The sequence below is a fragment of the Habropoda laboriosa genome, unplaced genomic scaffold (genome assembly GCF_001263275.1).
Source record: "Habropoda laboriosa isolate 0110345459 unplaced genomic scaffold, ASM126327v1 scaffold5, whole genome shotgun sequence".
NCBI lineage: Eukaryota > Metazoa > Arthropoda > Insecta > Hymenoptera > Apidae > Habropoda > Habropoda laboriosa.
The window spans coordinates 3,382,807-3,404,723 of NW_017100161.1; the positions used below are offsets into that span (position 1 = coordinate 3,382,807).

The 21,917-nt window shown below is 45.5% G+C and overlaps 1 protein-coding gene across 2 annotated transcripts in view; it reads left to right on the forward strand.

Moving 5' to 3' along the window:
- Nucleotides 1-16,306, forward strand: part of LOC108578079 (POU domain protein 2-like) — a 116,381-nt gene extending 100,075 nt beyond the window's left edge. Inside the window, exons 5-10 of one of the 2 annotated variants that reach the window (XM_017941335.1) lie at nucleotides 10,652-10,788; nucleotides 11,692-12,051; nucleotides 14,921-14,983; nucleotides 15,109-15,428; nucleotides 15,543-15,839; nucleotides 15,939-16,306. In XM_017941335.1, coding sequence (XP_017796824.1) covers nucleotides 10,652-10,788; nucleotides 11,692-12,051; nucleotides 14,921-14,983; nucleotides 15,109-15,428; nucleotides 15,543-15,839; nucleotides 15,939-16,191 — 1,430 coding nt within the window. In that variant the 3' untranslated portion in view covers nucleotides 16,192-16,306. The remainder of the gene's footprint in view (nucleotides 1-10,651; nucleotides 10,789-11,691; nucleotides 12,052-14,920; nucleotides 14,984-15,108; nucleotides 15,429-15,542; nucleotides 15,840-15,938) is intronic. The other variant, XM_017941338.1, reaches the window with a different exon arrangement.
- The last annotated feature ends 5,611 nt before the right edge of the window (nucleotides 16,307-21,917 follow it).

Below are 21,917 nucleotides of genomic sequence, written 5' to 3' on the forward strand. Positions count from 1 at the left end.
TTAATCGCTTCTAATTAAGATTAATTCTCTCCCGTCCAACATCTCAACCCACGAGAGTTCGATCGTTTGCTTATCAAAAAACCGACACGAACGTCGCTGTCCTCCTTCTGTATTCTCCTTTACTGTCGTTCCATTAGGAAAATATCATTCGAACGAGCAATTGAACGTCCCCTAGACCGAACTACCATCCCGTTTCCGGCTCCACTTCCTCGTCGCTTATTATAATCAATTAGCAACCGGTTATCTGCCATCGCGACTGCACGAAACGCCGCGTTCCAAGGGGTGCAACCCTCCTGATTTTTTATACACCAGCTTATAGAAAGTTCGAGGGGGTGGCGACTCGGCAACAGGCTGATGAGTAGTCAGATCCTGATGGCGCTTTTTTATCCTGGTACCCTCGTCGTTTGCTTCTATCGACGTTTCGTCCATTTTTCGGGGTGTTCGATTCTCTTCCTACTCCCCAAATTGGAGTTTTTCGATAATGCGAATGGTCTTCTTTATTTTTACGTGGTTGGTGTTCCGGTGTAAGCTAGAAGGAGGGGCAAGAAGGAGAAAACCGGGTGTATCGTTCTTTCTCGCGCCCTCTTCCCCGAAGATCTTTTACGCTTCTGCAGAAACCCGATAGCCGCGTCAGCCATTAAGCCAGAACTATGAAAGGAGGGCGGAAGGACGAGAGAGAAGGAGAATGAGTAACAATGGATAGAGGAGAGGATCTCTTGCGCGCATGTCGGCGAAGGAAAAGGGTGCTACGAACGCCGCTGACGCAAACGAGAGTTTATAGGATAGACACAAAAGGAATTCTTCGAACTTTTATGAGACCTTTGGTACCAATTTTGGTACGAAAAAAAAATTTGTCCGTGTTTTTAACAATCGTCGGACTGAAATTGACGATAAAGTTAGTGTGAAAATGCAAATTTATTGAAAATAAAAGGCAAAAGGGGCTTCGTTATAAGGCAAAGGGTTAAACCACGTTACAGTGGTAAAAACATTTTGTATCCCACAGAAAGGAACAGCTCTTTCGAGATTAACAATCTTCCGTCGAAACTTCCTCTTCAAGGACCACGCGAAGCTTGCAATTTTCCAAATATCTATTACTAAAATTACACAGGGCTCTGCGAAAGTATAGACGTTACTCCGGTCTCTGCATAAAATTCGATTCGCTAGAAAACATAAAAGTTCCAACATTGGAATAGCCATTCGGAAAGGGAGCTTCTGGCGGAGGCGTTCCTCCACCTCCTGTGAGGAACAGGATCGTTTCTTCCCTCGAAACGGTCGACGGGAGGCGATCCCGGCGCTATGTAATTGTCATTTCGCGGAGAAACGGAGGCCGCGTCTAGACGACGGTAATTGTGGCGAAAGGACAAAGGGCGACGCGGCCAGGTAAACGGCGCCGTTACGCTCCAACAGCACGCCGCGTGCGTCGCCATCTTCCTCGACGGACTAGCCCTCCGAAGGGAGTAATTAAACGTATTATCGGGCTCCACCTCGATCGTTCCAGGACGCGTGGAATTTCGTCGTTAATTTGCCCTGTCGTGCAACTTCTCGCCCGTAAAACCGCTCGCGAATGCCATTATACCTTGACGCGTACAGCGAGCATCTTCTTCCTCTCTTCTCCGAACAGGATCGTTCCTTGTGAATTTTTTATCATTTTCTCGATGCAATATTCATATTTTCCTTAGTGCCTTTTTATCTACGTTTTTTTGTAGAATTTTTTAAAAGGTGCACGAAAGATTCGCAAAGAACTTCATTTTCTGTGCGTCTGATAGTGATTTTTGAGCGAAGATTTCATCTGTATTTTCATGGAAGTGATTGTAGGTGTACGAAAAATTTCGGAAATTCTTTATTTCTGAGACAAATCGGGGTTACGAGAATGGAAAACAGATAAGGGTGCGAAGATACGTGGTTTCCTTATTGCAAGATGAATTCCAAGCTCGATTAAACGTGTCCGGACACGAAAGTATGGCCACTTTCATACCGCGGAGAATTTCCTTGCCGCGAAAAGTCGTCGAGGCGAGCGTGGATGGTCGAAACACGATCGGCCGGAAGCTAATAAAAAAAGCTCTGCGGCGGCCTGATAAGCCTGAGGGTATTTCACACTCGGTCAGCCCCTGTATCTCCGGAGGACGCTAATGTAGCGTTATTTAACTCGGTTAGGTGTAGAGTCCTCCCTATGCTCGGGCTAAAATCCGGGGGTGCTCGTCGTCCCGTGAAAACACTGTGGGGGCGGTGACACGCATAAAATAGCGGCCAAACCCCATTTAGAGTGTCAGGTGCTCGTCATCTTTTTTCCTGGGGAAGCTTTGCACGAGTGACGTACCGTAATCGAACCATTCATCCGTCTCTGTTAACGAATGCCCCGATTGAAAATTCTCCTTTAAAAAATTTTCATCGAATTTCCAACTTTCTGCTATAATTTCATATTTCTAAAATCACACCAACTTACGATTCGTCGTCGGAAACACTCAACTTTCTGCTACGATGCGATATTCCTGAAAACAGGAAATTAAGTGCTGCGACAAAGTCGAGATTTACGAGGTTTCCATGCGATGGGTGGCACTTTAAGGTGCTTTCAGGAATCATTGTCGCGTCGAGGATGAATATCGATCAGCTCGTGTGAGAGCACGTGCGAGCAGAGCAATATCTGGCGAATATGTTAAGAAAGTCGCATACATCGGGGTCAGTACAGCGTGAAAATAGAATGTAAAGTGTTCGCAGCGCTGGACGCCGGCCTTAGGCGCAATAGGGGTGGCTTCCATCGGGGGTTCGGTTTGACATGTATGACGTGCCGGCCACGTGACCAGCCTGCCAACTCGGCAATCACTGCCCCGCACTACGTCGGACGAATCTTAAATATGGGATATTCAAATAATCTCGCCACTTCCCACCCGCACCCCTCTTCCTCTCCTTCATCTGGTTTCCGTTCGTTTCGGTCGTTCCCTTTCTTCCACCTCCCCCATGCGGTTTTCTACTTCGTGAAGAGTGGGAAAGCGACGTTCTCAAGACGACGTTATGCTGAGAAAAGTTACTCCAACTATCATGTTCTCTTCTAGACAAATTTCTCGGTTCTCCATTTAGCGCCTTGTTTTTTCTTATCAAACAGCAGAACGTTATCTTTGTAGGCCACGACCTACATTCCACGAAACGTCGTTTCCACTTTAACGTACCTACGGAGTGTGGAAAAATGATTTGTCGTTGCTTCAGGGAGGGAATCTACATTTTTAGAAAACTTGTCACGAAATTGTCCATAAATTTTCCTTTTTTACAAAGACATATTCCGGCCTACAGAAAGAGAAAAAGTTTGATAAAGTTTTGGGCAGAGATTTGATTAACACGAATGTCTCACAGCTGATCTAATAACCGAGAGAGCTGTGCACAGAAATCGAACGTTGCGAAATCGAAGATGAGAAAACGCGGAAGATCGTCGATAGTGGTCAGCATGCAGGTCTACCAATGCCATACATCACTGCCAGCCGGCAGCAGGGGGGTGCTAGCCGGCAAATGGAGCCGGAGTGGCAACGTGAAACACTCCCTCGCGGAAACCCCCTCTTTTATATGCATAGTCTCATTTCCTTATCGGAAATTTACGGTGAACGTGGCTGCGCTCGCGTTCCTTCCTCGCCAAGCCAGACCATTTTTCTTATCGCTACGCTCGACCGCGATGGAGTTTCCAAGTCCTTAATTGCTTTTCGTCGCTTCTCTCGCGATTACCTTCTCCAGTCTCTTCCTTTCCTCCGCGATTCGTCTCTCTGCATTGAGAATCCTGCACCTTCTGTGCAATTTCACGTTGTTGAATTTTTTATTCGTTATACAGTCATGATATCTGCCACTGTGTGTCACACTAATGCGACGCGTAAGTTTTGCATAAGGAACCAGCGTCACATATGTACGTCGAAGACTACGTTTCAATTTTCTCCTTCTTTGTATTCAGCAGAAACGCTCGTATAGTACAAGGAGTGACAGCTCAGCTTGCCTAATTACCACATTTTAATCCTGCATACGCAAGAACCTGTGTCACTTGTTGCGTAAAATGGTTAAAATCCAAGCAAAGTTTGTAGTAGTCCAACGTGTTAATTTACAACGAAACGAAACACCGTTTGTTCTTCATCTTCCAATAAAATGTCGTCCGTAACTTTTTGCCGATAGGTGAACTCGTTACTTTGGACGAAAATTCATCTTGTAATTTGTTTGAACAAAGTTAACGAACACCACCCATAAATAATACTGTTCCACATATATTTTTCCTCAAGTCATTCCCTTTCTTTTTTATTACCTCGTCTCCGGCCATCTGCAACCGCAGACAGCACCTCGGTGCACCGTTATGCACCATAACAGACGTATGCACGTACAGGAGGAACAGAAAGAGGCTCGTGTTTGTTTCAGGAGCACGTGCCAAAGGGTCCGTCTCGGTTTCATTATAACGGTAGCTGTCGATGACGACGATCGCTCGAGATAGTCCGCTATCCAGTCGACTATTTACCGATCCTCCATCTGTCCCGGAATATCTCGTTTTCACCGCGGCTAATGGGGCGCCATGTGTCCGAGAATCTCGCTCTCGTTGCTTACCTGCCTCTTCACTTTTCGGCCCGATCGTCGAATTTCCAAGATCGAACGCCTCCCCTTGCTTCTTCAGTCGCCTTTGCGGTATGGGCGGAATAAATTCGTCGGATCTAATTGGGGAACTGCTGTTCGAAATTTGAGGCAGAAACGTGTGTTATTAGGTGTGTAAACGACTTTCGGCGCGAGCCTTTGGAGAGATAATTATTTGGGGCTGTGGGGAAATTGTGTGGATTGGATAATTGGAATTTTGAACTGTGGAGAAATTTATAGCTCTCTTTCGTCAATTTTCTCAGTGCAACAATTGCAATTTTAATATTTCAAAGGGGGTTGTAATGGTGAATCTACTTGACGAAGGTCTCCGATATTTTACGACCATCTCGATTTGCAATTTTTTTCAGAAATCGTGGGATCTATCAAAGTTACAGGACGAAAACACGCGGAACCATGCGTAAAGGGAAGATCAGAGCGAGAGTGCACGCGTGTGCGTGCGCGTGCGTAGACGTGATAGAGAGGGCGAGAGAAGGAGAGAGGAGAGGAAGGCCACGTGCCTCTGGTAGCACGCGACCAACCTAACGGTTTTGGACTCACCCCACACGCTGCTCGAAAACCAGTCCACCCCTTCTCTCGTCACCCTTGCCGAACCGCTGCTTCAAAACAGACCAGAGGAAACTGTTATTCTATTGGCTCGTGGATCTAGCCCCCTTGTGCCTTCCCCTTTTTGCGACGCCAGATCCACGGCTATAGTCAGATTCGCCTTAACTGCCTTCGGATTCTGCTCCTGGGACAACACTCTCGCCACTTTTTAAACTCAGAGGAACACTCGAATTTACCCACTTTCCCGATCTGCAGATATCGCAGTCCCTAAACTAGATCCATGGTGAAATTGCTAAAATAGGTTTTATTCTTAACACAGATTAGGAATTGAAAGCTTCCAATTAAATAGCAAAAGAACAGTAGAATTCAAAAATTGCAATCCTCACGATGAAATTTCATACATTTTCTGTCTCCAAAAATTAGCAACGAAATCCACTGAGCTCCTCGATTCAAAAAACTTTCAATTTCCATCCAATTACCATTTCGCACAGAAAATTAAACAAAAACGAATACTCAATTCAGTCGTTCAAAAACGATCTCGAATATATCATTCACGGAGCAACTAGCCCTTCGATCTATCGCCTCCTTTGCCACGGAACGCTCGTCGGAGCCGCCATGCGTGAAAACGGGCCCAGGCAGGCATAATCGAACGATGTAAGGGCCTAATAAAATCGTAAGTCGGTTGACAGGCGGTGCACGTAGCGCGGAATAATGGGCCAGACATTCCTCCCCCGTAGATCACGGGGTTGGTTCGCATTGTCGCTGGTTCCCTTACGTAAGAATGGCGACGAAGGAAACGACGCGGATGGGCAGATGCTGTTTAGACATTCTGCCGCCCCGTGTGTGATACGCGGGACGAAGATGGAACGAGACTTAATGCGGAGCTGCCTGTGACGGCAGCCAGGTAAATCGGGAACAGCCAGATCTTCTCCGAGATGTCTCACTCCGATGTGCACGCGAGAAACCACATCAGTTTCCTTCCAACGAATTTTCTCCTCTTCCATGGTGGTGAAAATTTTGAAATTATTTTCTCAAGCGATTTGAAAATTAAGAAATTATGAGTCTTCTCGTGATCAGTTCGAACGAATTTTCTCTTCTTCCATGGGGGTGGGAATTTTAAATTCTTTTGAAGCAATTCTAAGCGAGGATAAATTTGAAAATATTAACAAGTGGAGAATGGAAGTTTGCAAGAGCGCAGAGTTGAAAAATTCCGCCGCGATAATTGTAGCAAAGGTGACTTTGTATCCATCGAGAGATTCGCGTCGCGAATCGATCGCGGGGAGGGTAAACGGGCCGAGAAGCGGCGAGAGAAGGAGAGAATCACGAGGAGGAAGGCAAATTGAGCAAAAGGAGGTCCGCGATCGGCGGAGCGGGTCAATTCGAGGGCGGAGCCGCGGCTGGAGGGGAACGAGGGATGCAACCGCGAAATCGGGCAGAGCCGTGAAAATAACGATTTCTCCTTTGTGGTGCCGTTCGTTAAACCGAGAAGAGCCGGTTTCACTGAGCGTGCGTTAGAAAAAGACAGACAGAGAGAGAGAAAGAGCACGGTGAACGTGAAGAAACTCGTGGAGGGAGAAGGAGGTTCGTGCATGGGTGTTCGTGACTCGTCGATATTTTTCCTGAACGCCGAAAGAATCGATATTTTATGTAGATCGCGAGAAAAGGGCAACGTGCTTGTTCGTCGTCGCCCGGCTATTCTCGCCTGGACGAACAAAAACACGGGCTGATCCCACGCGAGAGAAACGAGAAAGAAAAGAAAGAGAGAGAGTGAGCAAGAGAGAATGGGAAGGTAGAGATGGCGAAAGCTTTGTTGCATGGGCAGAATTCATCGAGAAAATGGAACTTCTCGTTCGGTGTGGCGATTGTTGCGTCGCGGGTGGAGAAAGCCGACGCGCGAGGCTATTCATACCGTGCATTCCGGTGAATTAGATAGAAATATTCAACGTGTTGCCTTGCCACCTCAATGGGCAACTGTATATACGTGGCTATTCTGGGTTGGAGTTACGCTACGTTATCGAGATCGTTATTAGAATTAAAGTGCGGGTTGCTGGGTGAAATGGGTGTTTCATAAGACGAGAAAATCATCTGCTCGGACCCCAGTACCTTCGTTAATTCGTCTCACATATAATCACTTTCTACAGGACTCAGAACGATGGAAAAAGAAATTATACAAAAAATAGGAAAAGAAACTACATCCTCACCGTCGAGAAACCAGCAAAATCTTCCAGAATCTCGATCACCATCCCCAACAGCATCCAAACAAGAAGACACCCGAATAGTGAAAGCTCAGGTGTCTCATTGTCCAACTTTATCACCTGACGTGTACGTGACGTGTTCTGCGTTTCCCCGGATCTGGACTTTGCCACGCTACGGTCAGGTTTTTCCCTCCATCCGGGCAAAGAAGGAAAGCCAAGAGAGAGAGAGAGAGAGAGAGAGAGACGCGGAGCGAGAGAAGGAACGAAGAGTCGAAGGTTGTTGCGAGAGTCCAGCTGCAGACAGAACCCCTCGCAGAATGGATTCTGTTGCGTGTGCGGGCCGATCGGCGTGGAAACGTGGGTGGGTGATGGATAGACGGTCACCGTGTCACTCGTGCGAACGTTAAACGAGCCTCAATGGATGGAAATTGCATGGGCACCGGCATTGTCACCGGTCCCGTTTCGTAGCGACGCCTAAAATGCGTCGGTGTATGCAGATACGGGACAAAGAGGCGTCGAGGATGCGATAGTAGATACGATCTCGTTCTCAGGGTATATATTTCTGGCCTACTTGCAGCTGGATAGTCGTTAATTTATGACTCGCTCAATGGTGGACATTTTGGAGAATTTTTTAACGATAGATTTCGATTTCATTCTAACTGTTGTTGTTCTGACTTCCAAACATTCGAATTGGTGATTTTCCATTTGTCAGTTTTATAATTTTTATGAAATTTTTATGTTTCGAATTTTCTCTTGGATCGTCTGCTACAAGGTGTTCACGAGCGTTCTTTGCAGAAGTCCGTTAAAAACCGTTGCATCCAACGTTTTTTCCAGTAACATCGCCTCTCTTCGTCTTCCCAGTTTCATATACTCGATCTGTCCTATTAGAAGCGTCGTCAGACGTTCGTTGCACTTTTTCAAACCTGTAGAATCCGTCTGGGGAACACCAATCACGTCGCAGTAGTCGCGATAGCGGGGAAAATATCGTCGAGAGTGAGAGAGAGAAAGGAAAGAAAAAAGAAACGTTGGTTGCCTTATCTAAACGTCCGTTGGCGAACGAGTTCACACCTGGCTCCTCTGTAGACGTCGTCGATAAACGTTATTTTTACGAGGTAGACGTCACGAAGACATCCACGAGAGAAAGCGAGCGGCTCTGAGAAAAAAGGGTGGAAAAATAGGAACCGACGGAATTCACCCCAAAAATCCTTTCTTCTTTTTTCCTCGGATGTTGGAAGACCGCGGTAGCTTCTCACGCAGGAAAAAAAGCGTAATTTTCGATGAAAAGAGGGGAATCGACGATGCAAATTCAGGGGTGAAAAGGGAAACCGTCGCGTTCGTGTGTGTATATATATATGTACAATCTTGCGTACCTGCTTTTTGCGTCTTCCGCGCTGTGATTCGAGGGGTGATCAAGAAGAACGAGGACGAGTAACTGAAATTTTACGGGGAATCCACCAATACGTTAGCCTGTTCTACCTGACCTGTCGCCTCTCTTCTCTCTTCGCTTCTTTTTCCACCGTTTTTCAGGGGAATCCACGTCAGGTATGAAGGGGAGGGCACAGATGCGGTGGAGGAGCGAAAATCGGGGCGAGCCTCGTGAAAGTTTCGCGTCGAATTCACGGGATTCACAGGATTTGGAAATTTTTTTTCTCCTCCTGCCTCTACCCAGGCGGCCCCGTTTCGTCCCACAGTAGCCAGAGAGCATCATCCCCACCTGCGACCACCGTCTTTTTACGAGCGTTTCGCGAGTGTTTATCTCTATTCCATGGCGAGTCTACTCCTCGGCCTTTGTCCCGCCACCGATGGGAAAGTTCGACGGTCCAAGTGGCTAAGCGACTTCCTTTCTTTCTTTCTTTCTTCTCCTCGATACCTTGGTTCACTGACCTTTCTTCTTCTCGTGACCTAGATCACTCTTCAGACTTCACCCCCGTGATGTAAGAGATTCGAGGCTCTGTTAAAAGAGTTCGAGAAAAATAGGACATGAAAAGTTTATAATCTTTATCCAACGTTGAACGACAAAATTTCTTTACACGAAGCAATGGAAAAAGTGTCCCAAAATGCAACATCTAATTCACGCCAAAATTTACACGTTTATTTCGTGAAAAGCTCAGAGTATAAAGCCGCCATGCCGCAAATCCCCTTTCGCCAAAAGAAGGAACACCCTGCATGCCCCAGCGTATCGAAGTAATTATTATTAAAAACCGTTATGCCCTAACACTGGTCGAACGGCGTCGCGTAAGCTCGTTTTCTCGAACCGAACGAATCGGTTCCGTGCCATTATCCTGCGCGTACCCCTTTTCATCCAGGGGGGCGCGCGCGTACCGACGAAGGAATAGGTAAAGGGTGGCGAGGGAGGCCAGTCATAAGATACGATGATGGATGCGCGAAAGGGGGTTGTTTTGCGCGAGTAGAGGGAGAGAAAGGGCCAAAGGGTTCCTCAGGATGGCCAATGGTACGCGTAGATCGTGTACCTACGACCAATCGTAGTAGCCCATCCTGAGCACGTGGTGGAGGGGAGGTTTGGTTCGTCCTTAGGGGCACGATTTCGTTGCGTCATTCTGACATTCGTTCTGTATCGGTCGTTCGACGAGGACCTTCGGAATCCTTCGTGATCGCCCTTCGACACTGTACTCGAACATTTCCGGCCCGATTGGTACGGATAGTGTACGGTGTTTAATTATTCATGTTGTTAATTTATTGCGATATTGAAATTGCTCGAATATTCGATGAGTTAGAAGATAGAATTTTTTAATTGTGGTTAAAAAGAGAAAAGGAACTTAATTGTTTCGATCGATAAGTGAGAGGTGATCTTCCGTCGCGATGCGGAAGAGCAACGTGAAGAAAAAGGAAGATAGTTGATACTAGATCGCTAAGATCACGGTCACTGACCGTCGTGCTGGATCTTGGAAAAAGTCCTGATGTGACCGCGAGTATAGGGGCACGGGGATCCTCGAGGACAAACGAGGCTAAGATGGTCTTCCTGGAAGACCCGAGGATGATCTTTGCGGATATGCGACTTCATGCGACTAGCACGCCAACTTCAACCCCCACGCGCTACCATCATCAGAAGTACAGGCCGCAGAACAACAACGACTGTACGATCTCTCGTATTCAATTCGATGGGAAATATTAAATTCAATTTTTTTGTACAACCTCTTCTTCGTTGGATTTTATAATTACGAGATAAATTCTACATACGGTGTACCTATACCGTCAGAAAGGAACATCGAAGGCAGAAAAGAAAGATGAAGAAGGTGTAAGAAAAATAGCGATTAACTTGGAATTTTTTCTATGTTTTATTCCAGATGCAGACCTTCACGGCGAGGTGGACGGACCAGAACTCAGCGGCGACGACAGAAGTATCGCGAGTGACATCCAAGATGCCACCGAGGCGAACCTCGAGCATGACTCCATGGACTCGGACAGGGAAGCGCTCAATCTGGTCAGTACACTTGGCTGTTACTTCCCTTTAGTTTCATTTATGAAACGAAAGACTCTCTGGTAATATCAGAGACGAGGACTTCCGGTGATGGTTCCGTTCCGAAAGGAACTTCCCTTTGTCCCGAAGCGAGGAAAGTAAAGGAGGCCTCGATTTCTTACGGTGGCTCGCGAGGAGAGCGCAAAAAGTGCTCCCGTTCCAATATTTGGCAAATAAATAAAGGAAGCCACTAGCGAGATGGACGACGGTAAGCGAGGAAGGGACAGGCAGGGGTGTAGGTTTTATAAAACACAAAAGCTCTGGATGAACCGTAGTGACCAATATCCTGACCTGGTCGAGTGTAAACACGGCTTTGTTCGACGCCGTTTACTCTGTAATATTAGGGAGGGTGGCTCTCGCGCGATTCCTGCCGTCTCTTCTCCCACGTGATTTCACACAGATCGAGTCTTTCTCCAAGTGTAATTTCAAATGTAATAAACATCGGTGCCCTGAGGCGTTTGCAAGATTTCCGATTAAACATTTATATTTTAGACGTAAAAAGACGTTTGAGGAACTCTTGAAATAGTCGCTTAAAACCTTTCCAGCAGTCTTTCACAATAAATTTTACTTTATCTCAAAACTTACTTTTTCTAAGATCTCTGAAATTTTTGAATCTCCCAATTTCCAAGGTGCCGTAAGAAAGAGACGAGAACTTTACAAAAGAATCTCTTTTTCTCTCTCCGGTTTGCAGCTCTCTACTCGCATACATTTGCCAATCGCATGATTTTTATATTTTCGACACTTAAGGCCTGACTGCTGTTGGTTCCCTCTCACTCACACTACACTACATACTCTCACAATTTTGACACGAATTTTCGAACGAATTTCTATGAAAACTGAAATTCTATAGCCGAAAATGTTTGCCAGGTCACGGACGTGTCGCACCGCAACAGCAGCAGCGGTACCAGTGGCAGCGCCTCTTCGCCCAGTTCCGGTGTCAGCAGTCAGATAACCGGAAGCCATCAGCAGCAGCAACACACGGCTGGCCAGCAGAACAGCAGCAACTCGCAAGCGGCTCTGGCTGCTCAGCTGGTCAGCCAACAGTTGCTGATGCACGGATCTCTCGGTGCACTTGGACCGCAAGAGATCCAAGCGTTGGCTTCGACGTTTCAGCAACAACAACAGTCGTTGCAGCAACAGTTGCAGCAGCTAGCGATGTTCCAGCAAGCCAACTCCGCCGCGGCGGGACAGCTTCCGGCACAGGCGCAATTCTTCTTGCAGAACCAGGTTTGTGAAGTATTTAAAATTAATTTACTACTTTCCTGGCAATTTTTGTGGAAAGGAGTTCTGTTGCTGCTAAAATATCACAATGAATTCTCGATACAGTAACACTTTTGTTTAAATAAAACTAATTGCAAAGTGACGAGTTTGAAGTATCTTTGTTTAAATGATACATTTCAATAATTTTTGCAACATTTTCATTCGTGATTAATTTGAAACGAGTACAACAAAGTGCTTTCGAATACGTTCTGCGTGAAAGATCGATCTCTCCGTGTCCAGCAACAGAATCCTCCTTTTCCCTGTAAGACACAATGGCTGTCCAACGCTTGGAACGTGTTTCGTATCTCGAGGCGAAGGAATTACACCGATGGCGCGAACAAATGTATCCCGTGCACTCGGATTCCGGCGCGATTGTTCTCCCTGGCACCGGGTACTCCACCGAATTACCTACTCGATGCGAATTCGATTCGAATCGCGGCTGAGGGGCCGTCGGGGGAGGAGGTAGATGAGCGCGAGTCCAAAGACGACGTTCCTCGCGGTATCTGATCGACCGGTCGAAAAGAAGTAGACGTCTTATTCTTCTGGGACGGTTCGCTCGATTTGACGCGGAGATAGCCGGCTGGAGATGTCACAAAGGGACAGGGTTTCTACTCGTTTCGCTCCGCGTTTTACAGCAAAACCTTCTCTTTGCAACGTAATCATAGGAGTAATCGAACCACTGATGTCTCATTAATACCGGAGCAAACTTTACAAAATAGATAACGTATTCGAGGATACAGCAAACAGCTTTTTTTTTCTTAACTGTCCTACATTTGGAAACTAGCGAAGGAAAAAAAAGGGCGTTCGATCTTTCATTGTACCGTAGTAGAAAAAGGGAAGAAAAAGAAATAAAATGGAAAGCAAATACATTCATCACCTGCGTTCCACCGGGTAAAAAGAATTTTTCCCCGGATTCGTTTTGTGCGTTTTGTGTGCCCGCGAGATCGAACGAAGAAAAATCGATATATCCGGGGACACGATGAAAAACGATCCTCCTTCCTGGATTCCCGAGCGATTCCACCCCCTCCCCCCTCTAGAATAGCGGGGCTTGAATGGGGAAGGTCTGCGCGTTTACGAAAAAATTTCTATAGATTCCGTCACGTGGAGCGCGTGCACGTTCTACGTAACCTCCTGGAAAAACCAACAAAACCGACTTCGAACTTGAGCAGATTTAATGGCCGTGGTACGTAGCAGCTAGCATTAAGGCCGCTGGCTCTTCCGTGTCTCCTTTGAAAGGTGCAACAAGGAGAGATCCCGTCAGGCCCTTCGGCACCTTGCCACAGGGTGCCTTTTGTTACCTCACACGTGGCCAGGCTGTTTCTTTTTCCCCTCTGTGTCTCTCCTCCCCCTTCGTCTTCTCTCTCTCTCTCTCTCTCACTCTTTCGTCGCCTTTTTCTTCACTCTATAGCGCAACAACCCTCTTCTGGGTTTTTTCCCCCCTTTAGAGAACAGTCTCGAGATTTAGAAAAGTAGACACACGACCTCCTCGATCGCGTAACCCTTCCACTGGAAGCTTGCAACCTGCGCTAATTCAACCCTTTCTCGAACGAGGGTTGCACGCATGGCGTAAGAAACTCGTCATCTGTAACAGAGATTTAATACTCCTCGAAGCACGATTCCGTACGACCAGCTGACACGTAACATCTCAAGCAAGTAGAGGGAGAGAGAGAAACTGTTTTCGTGGGAATTGAAGAAGATTGACTGACAGCCTCTTAGTTTCCTGGATTTCGCGAATTTCGACTAGCTTTCGAAAACTCCTTATCGCTGCCACCGATCGATCAGATTAGCTATCGCGTTGCAAGCTAATTTTTTTTTTGTATCACTTTCACCAGCTTGATTTCGCGAAATCAAGGAATACTATGTGTTACTCGGAGGAGATACCGTATACAGGAAATAAAAACGAACCGAGTCATGCTTTCTAGTTTTTCTATTCCGAAATTAATTCGATTTCGAGAGAATCGCGCGTTGTTATTATGCACAGGTGATTCTATTCAACCTGTAAGCGACGGCACGTGCCGGTATTCTAAGCACCCTTCCGTAGCCTGTCTTCGCGGTTGACAATAAGCATAAGCAAGCTCGACACGCGACCAAAAACCTCCCCGAGAACCCTTTTCTCCTGGCCGGGTGGGCGCGTTTCGCACGAGCCCCTTTGCCACTCGTCGATCGAGGCATCTGGTTAAGAAAAGGGTGAAGATAATCGATTGGTCCGAGAGTGAGACCCCTCGAGCGATTCCTCGCGTACCTGTCCACGAGCGCAACACGTGTCGCCTTTCGAATGGAAACCGCTTAATCCACCGCGCCGTCGCGTGGAGCAGCTCGGTTTAGCGAGTAGCATTTATCTCGAAATTGGGGGCTAAAGGATCGCTGTGCTCGGTTGCTCCAGGGTTCTCCAGGGTAAAATGACGATAGTGAAATTCTGCGGACTTTTCTGTCGGTTAACCCTGGTACGTTCTTAAACATTTAAAGTCGTTGGGTCAAAAAGGACCCGAAGGCCCTGTGTGTTACAATTTTTGTCATCAGCACGCCGTATGAATCTAGACGATAAATTTTTAATGTAATGTCAAGGGAATGTAAACTTGATGACGACAAAAGTTATGAAAAAAATAAGAAAGCCATGGGGTTAATATTGTTTCTGGGAAGTTTGAGAGTGGATTATGTCGATCCATGGTTTTTATAGAAGAGAGGAATAATTTTGGAAGGGAATTTAGGCGCGAGAAAGGATTAAAACTAACGTTTCATACATAGAACCCCTAGAAAATAATACTCCCGTAGTAATTAGTATTGAAAGAAGGAACATGTTCAATGTCCCCGATCAATGGTCGCTAACGTCTTGCAGGGGCTGTTGCAGAGCGGTGGCTACTCCTCAAGACCCAGTCATTCGCGCTCACAGTCCATGCAGGTACTGTTCTAGGCCAGCAACTAGCATTTAGCGATATATCGACAGAGAAAAAAAAGCCTCTAGTTAATACACGTCACGCGGATTCTATCTAACGAATGACGGAGAATATTGAATTTTGTCATCAGGTGCAGCAGGCAGTGGCGCAGGCAGCCCAGCAACTGCAAGCCTTGCAGAAGCAGCAAGCTCTTCAGGGCAGTGGAGGCCTCGTGTGTCGAAATTTGGCGCAGCAAAGGTCACCACCGCCTCCTGGCACGCCTCCAGCAGTGAAACCACCGATTCCCAAGCTGGAACCATCGCCGGAAGAAACGACAGACCTAGAGGAATTGGAACAATTCGCGAAAACTTTCAAACAGAGGCGGATCAAGCTCGGTTTCACGCAGGGCGACGTTGGCCTCGCCATGGGCAAGCTTTACGGCAACGATTTCTCCCAAACGACGATCTCCAGGTGAGTTTCTTTCACCGTTACAGAATAAACGAAGGAGGAACTTCGTTATACACACCGAACAATATTTACTCAACGTAATCCACGATGATTCGAGTGTTCATTTTCGTTCGTCAGGTTCGAAGCGCTGAATCTTTCCTTCAAAAACATGTGCAAACTGAAACCCCTCCTCCAGAAATGGCTAGAGGACGCAGATAACTCCCTGAACAACCCTAACTCCCTTTCAAACCCTCTCACCACACCGGAAGCCATCGGCAGGCGGCGGAAGAAGAGGACCTCGATAGAAACCAGCGTGAGGGTCGCGCTGGAGAAAGCTTTCGTTCAGAATCCCAAACCTACTTCAGAAGAAATTACCGTACTAGCAGATAGCTTGGCTATGGAGAAAGAAGTCGTTAGAGTGTGGTTTTGCAATAGGTAAGTCGAACCAGAGCAAAACGAACAAATCTCATTCCACGAATTCGACCAATTTACAAGAATCGTCGAATTAACCGTCACACTTTCTCCTATCTACAGACGACAGAAGGAGAAGAGGATCAATCCACCAACGGCAGCAATGGGTAGCCCGACAATGGCGTCTCCAGCTCCGTCTGTGTTCGCGTCACTCGCGAGTTCCATGTCGGGAAGTCCTCTCGCCCTGACGACGCACTCGTCGGGCATGGGACATTCTCATCCTCATCCAACGCCGCTCGGTTCACCGTTGCCTCTGGCCCTGGTGGCCTCAGCAGGTGGAAACTACCATCCGCTGAGCGGCAAGTCGCACGAGTGACACCAACAGTCCACCCATCAAGGGGACGCGCTATTTCATCAACACCATCAACAGCCACCGCATCAACAGCAACAGCAACGACGTTTGTGCAATCTACCCGAGTTCTATCACTAATCCACCGGCTGGACCGTCGCTGACGGTGACTCAGTGACGGCTTGGCGGACACCCGTCGACGAATTTCGCTGCCAAAGGGAATTTGGCGTGGTGGTTATCGACGGGGTCGAGCAATAGAGTGGAGGCAAGAGGCTAAGAGAGTAGCTGGCTGGCACGATACGATTCGAAACATATCCTGACGTCGAGAGAGATTCCGCTTCGAGGAAGATATCTGGAGGATTCAAGCGTACTCGTTGATCTCTCTCGAAGAGAAAGAGAGAGAGAGAGGGGGGGGGAGAGAGAGATGAAGCACAGAGGAGAAACAGTGTATAAATTGTCTCACGAAGAGTATACGAATTACGGGGAGAGGAGGAGACCATAGAGATTATGGAACGCCGACGAGACTGTTAGATAATTGATGTGCAGTTAGGAAATTCGATATCGCCCAAAGACAGCGGACAGAGAGGTTTGTTAGACATTGTGTTTCGTTCAACGTTTCGTATTTTTACTCACAGTATTATGCGTATCTTCGGTTCGAAGCGAAAATTACGGTGTTGCGTGGAACGAAGTTCTCAAAGTTTAGATACTTATTTTATCCTTTTACATTATCGTTTTATTTCATTCTTTTTAGGGGAAGGGATAATATTCTAATCTTTTCAAACGCTCGCTTATTATTTTGAAAGAAAAACAAACACTTGAGTGAGTATATATTTTTTTTAACGGAATTTTGAGTCGTTCGCTAACGTGGAGGTTCGATTTTTCGAAGAATCTGAGGGACAAGGGGAAACTTACTTTGAGGTCTTCATTCTCGCACACGTTGCACGACGGTGCAGGCTCGTTGTCGCCGTTTAACGTTTACCTACAAGATGCAATTAACGACACGAATGCAATCTCGGCCGCGAACCGCCATAAAACAGGCCCTTAATCGGTTTCTCCAAGCTTGTCATTTGAATTATCATGAAATATTTATCAAGAGGGGAACCATTCGACGACACGTGTAATTATCGACTGGTTTTCCTCCGTCTACGTCCACTTTCCTTTTGTCCTAGCCGTGCTCGATTCACCGTCGTGGTCATATCGCCGATGTTCCGTCGATCTTGAAAAATCGCCGGAACTTTTCGAAACCGAGTGAAACGAGCACGCTTACGAAATTTTCGAATTTCATCTCCGAGCATTGGAACAAAGAATCACGCTAGATCCAGGCCAAGGAGAATTGGTCGTGTCGCGATCGAGACGGTTCCTTCGAAGATGTCGAACGTTCTTCAGAGGTACTCGCCTCTCCGTGGTAAGCAGGGTTACGCGCCACCCTCAAGGGACAAATTCACTTCTTCAGGATCGAAAGGTTCGTCTGCGAACGAGGAGACAAATCGACGAGAATCCGTGGATAGCTTGAATATACACTGCCATTGAAGAAATGCTTGAATTTCGACATAGATAATTAGAGATAGATATTTCTTCTAGTATGAAGATCGATCCTTTTACTAGATAGTTCGTTGAAACTTTATAGGGTTCTTAATTTTCTTACCCCGATCAAAGATATCATCGTTTCAGAAATCGGACGAGCTTTCGATCCTCGAGTATCCGAGAAAATGAGGAAAAAACTCTCCCCTGTCGGTGGCGAATATGCGGCGAGGTCCGACAATACATAATTTGTACATAATTTACGCGTACGTTTGCGTGTATGTCGTCATATACATATCCGTGTCACGAGTCTGTACATATAGACGAGGTAAAGAGAGGAGAAGAGAGGCATACGAGCGTTTAAGATAAATGAAAAGAATTCCAAGAGAATACGAGTCGGAGTGGTAAGCTCTCGTTCATCTTCGTCGAATGAAAGCCTCGTCCAACGTGTGTTGTTGGACGATCGATTTTCACCGAATCCGTAGTTACTCAAACCAAAGTTATCGTCACGTATAATCGTTAAATAAACGCGTGACACCTGATTAAAAATAGAAGAGACGAGGGGGCGAAAGAAGAGGAGGTTGAACGAGACGAACACGCTCGTATTCTCGAGTTCTTCTCGGCAAGGCACGAGGATTAAACAGTTTTGTAGATACGTCTGTATATATTACACAGGCTGAACACGCGAATTATTCCCAGAGAAGTACGTAAGAAAGCTCGTCGATTGTGAGCGCTTTTAAATCGGAGAGTTCGCGTTCCCGTCGTTCTGTGGGATCGAAAATTTGAAGAAGAAGGAAAATTGATCAAATTCTAGTTAATCGTGAATTCTCATGTCGAAGCGCGACAAAAGCATCGATTCCTCGAGGTGGTGAACTCCCGGTGATTGAAATTAAGGGCTATGATCTTGGAACGCAAAATGGTGATTACGTTCGATTGAGGAAGAAAGGAAGAAAGTCGCGGAAAATTTCTATGTGTAGACGTTCGTAATGGTAATCGCCGTATGCTAAGAATCGTCGATATACGTATAAATATATTATGTTATATATTATATATACATTATATGTGTGTATGGGTACATATACGCGGAGAGAAAAGACGCGAATGTTTGCGCGGCAGGCGGAATCATCGGGATTCTATACATATGCATGTATAAAATATACATACTATACATAAATGTATAAAGTTACACAAAAAAAAACATGAAGAAAAGACGAACGAACGTGTTGTAAATAATAGGGAGAGAGAGAGAGAGAGAACGGCGATTTAGCGAATCCGCGGCGGATTTATTCACCGTGACGATCGTTTCTTATTATTGCGACGATTTATTATTAAGTAATCCTTAATTGTAGGTATATCATTGGGCAACGCTGTCTTTTATTAGCGATCGTGAGGTACGAGAGTTTCAGATACATCGAGCGCGCTGTATCTAATTTTATATCGTCGTAGAATAAACATATGCTGTCGATTCACGAACCAACATTATTCTTCTTCTTCTTCTTTTACTTTTCATAGAGCAATTTCATTTCTCGATCGATATCGATCGACCGGTCTAAACCTACAAACGGAAGATGTGCTACGATAAAGAATGAAAAAAAAAAAACAAACTTAGAACTGCTTTTAAGTGCTGATAAAACTGGTGTGATAACCATTGATGCTTATTATGACGACGCGAATTACTAAACGTGATACATATATATATATGTACATTATACTTTGTTTGCATTGACGTTCCATTTCTGGTGAAGTGAAACTTGGCTCGATTTCCCAATCTCTCGTCGTCCTCACAATCCGCAGCGTCAGCGCGTCGTCGAATCCCCCGTTTGTACATTTGTTGCGACATTTTTTGTTTTTCCTTTTTTTTTTCTTCTCGTCATCTTATTCGATATTATATTATATGTAATTCCTTTTTCTACGGGAGAAAGCCGCCACGTCGAACCGCGGCGCGGTACATTGAGATATGATTTTTCCGATGCTCCCAATATACCGCGCACGCCCGATTATATATAATATAATACATGTGTATGTATGTATGTATGTATGTAAAACGCGTACGAGACGAGATCTCACATCGATCACGCGCGTCCTTTCGTTCTTATAGATCACTCACCTACAAACACAGACACACGCATACGCAATCATCCCCCATTTTTCTTCGCGCAAAACCACCCTGATAATTCCGGAACTTCGAGTTTTCCCATCCTTTTAAATACTTCGTTTTACTCCGAACCATTAACTTCCAGAGTCGTGGACCAAGTTGTAGCGAGACAAAATGATGCGAATGGGAGGGAGAGACAGAGAGAAACCGAGAGAGAGAGAGAGAGAGAGAGAGTAAGAGCGAGAGAGAACTCCGCGAAGAGAGATACAAAAAAATAAGAGTTCCTAGAGCACCCGTTTCGAGTGCGTTATGTAAGACGTTTTATAAATTAAACACGGTGAACGGGTGTGAGAAAAGAGAAAACGATAGAAATGGAAGAAAAATCGATAGATAGCGAGGAGAACGTGATTTCAATGATATGTAGTGGATGAGAGAAGTGTAAGAGAAAGCGAGAGAGAGAGAAAATAGTGTGAAAGAGCGAGAGTGAAAGAGGGACATTTTATTTTACGTTTTCCTTATCTACTTCCTTTTTCTTCTTCTTCTTCTCGTTCGTCGGATGTGTACAGTGTTTTCATTTCCTTTTTTTGTAGATAGATGAGAGAAAATATTAGAATCGAACCTTCGCCCCTGCCCCCCGTTATCCCGACCCTGCTCCTATGATCGACGTGTCATTGGTTCATTTCTTTCGCTAGACAGACTTTAGTTATTTTTCGTTCTTTGATTTCTTTCTGTCAACCCCAAGTTTCCTTTTTTCACATTTTTATCGAATCTTTCAGTAATTCTCGGGTCTTTTATTCATCTATATAACTCTCAACCTGGTGGAAAATAAGATAGAGAAAAATTTGTATCGATTTCTGGATCATTTCATCGATGATTTCACTATTTGCGCAATACCGTAGTTGATTTTACCAGTTGGGGGTTATGAAGATTCGTATATCAGTTGCTGTTAATACGTTCAGTGCCACGTAAGATTACGATTATCTCGTAATACTTGATTAATTATTCAGGAGCGTTTGTAAATCTTCGTTTTCGATACTTCAAACGTAATTCTACGTTGTTTCGGTAGCGAAACGTGTAAAAATTCAACTGCGAATTATGTAGAAAATCATGTTTTTTCGTTGAACATTCGAAACGAAGGTTCGTTTCGTCGAACTTAATGCGAGAAACACGTAAGATTTTGCTCCTACCGTCCCCATCGAGTTCTTCTTTGTAAATAACTGTGCGAAATACCATGAGAAAATATCGCGTTAAAAAACGTGGTAATGTGTTGAAGAGACGCACGAGATACGTGTTGCTTTGGTAGATGGCAGCACGTATGTCGGCAGTGCAGATTGCCAGAAACAGTTGGTATACCGAGAGTTTAGTCGATTAATCCGAGTCAGTAGCGATGTATAATTGTCTTCTGAGAGAAATCTAGAGTTATATAGGAGCCTATTAACGATTCGATGTGTAATTCGTAAATATTGGGACGTGTGCGTCGTTCGACTCGACGCTTAGGAGTAAGGTTAGGTTTAAGAGCGGCGTACCATTAAACGGTAACATTATAAGAGGCGAAACAAAAGGTAAACGTTAAGAGGTAACTAGTTTATAGAGGAAAAAAGAGAAGAGGAGTGAGAAGAGCACGGTATGACAGTTCTTAAAAAATTAAAACGAGATAATAGTAGAGTCATGATATACGAGAATGGTCCTCGTTCGATGACAAAGTCGTCTAAACTATTTTGTACCGAGAATTAGAGGTGTGTTCGCGAGACTCGCGATCTTTTTAAGCACGTTCACGCGTATCCGACACCATGGACGTTCATGTTACGGAATACGCTACGATTAGGAAATAATTATTTGCAACGTATGTTTCTGACGTCCGCCCTCGATGTTCCGAGTTCGTCCTGAGAACGGATTTACCGGAAATTGGATGAAAGGAAGAACGAAAGAGAAGGTATGTGTGTGTGCGTGCTAATGGAGCTGTATAAATAAAGTCATATCAATCTGGAATAGTTCATGTTATCTAGGATATACTATTACTACGATCATTATCACAATATGATTAGTAAGAGTATTGTAATTGTATAATAAACTGCGTCATAGATACTCACGCGTTTCTTCTGTCGTTTAGTACAGTCCTTTAATGAAAATTTAGTTG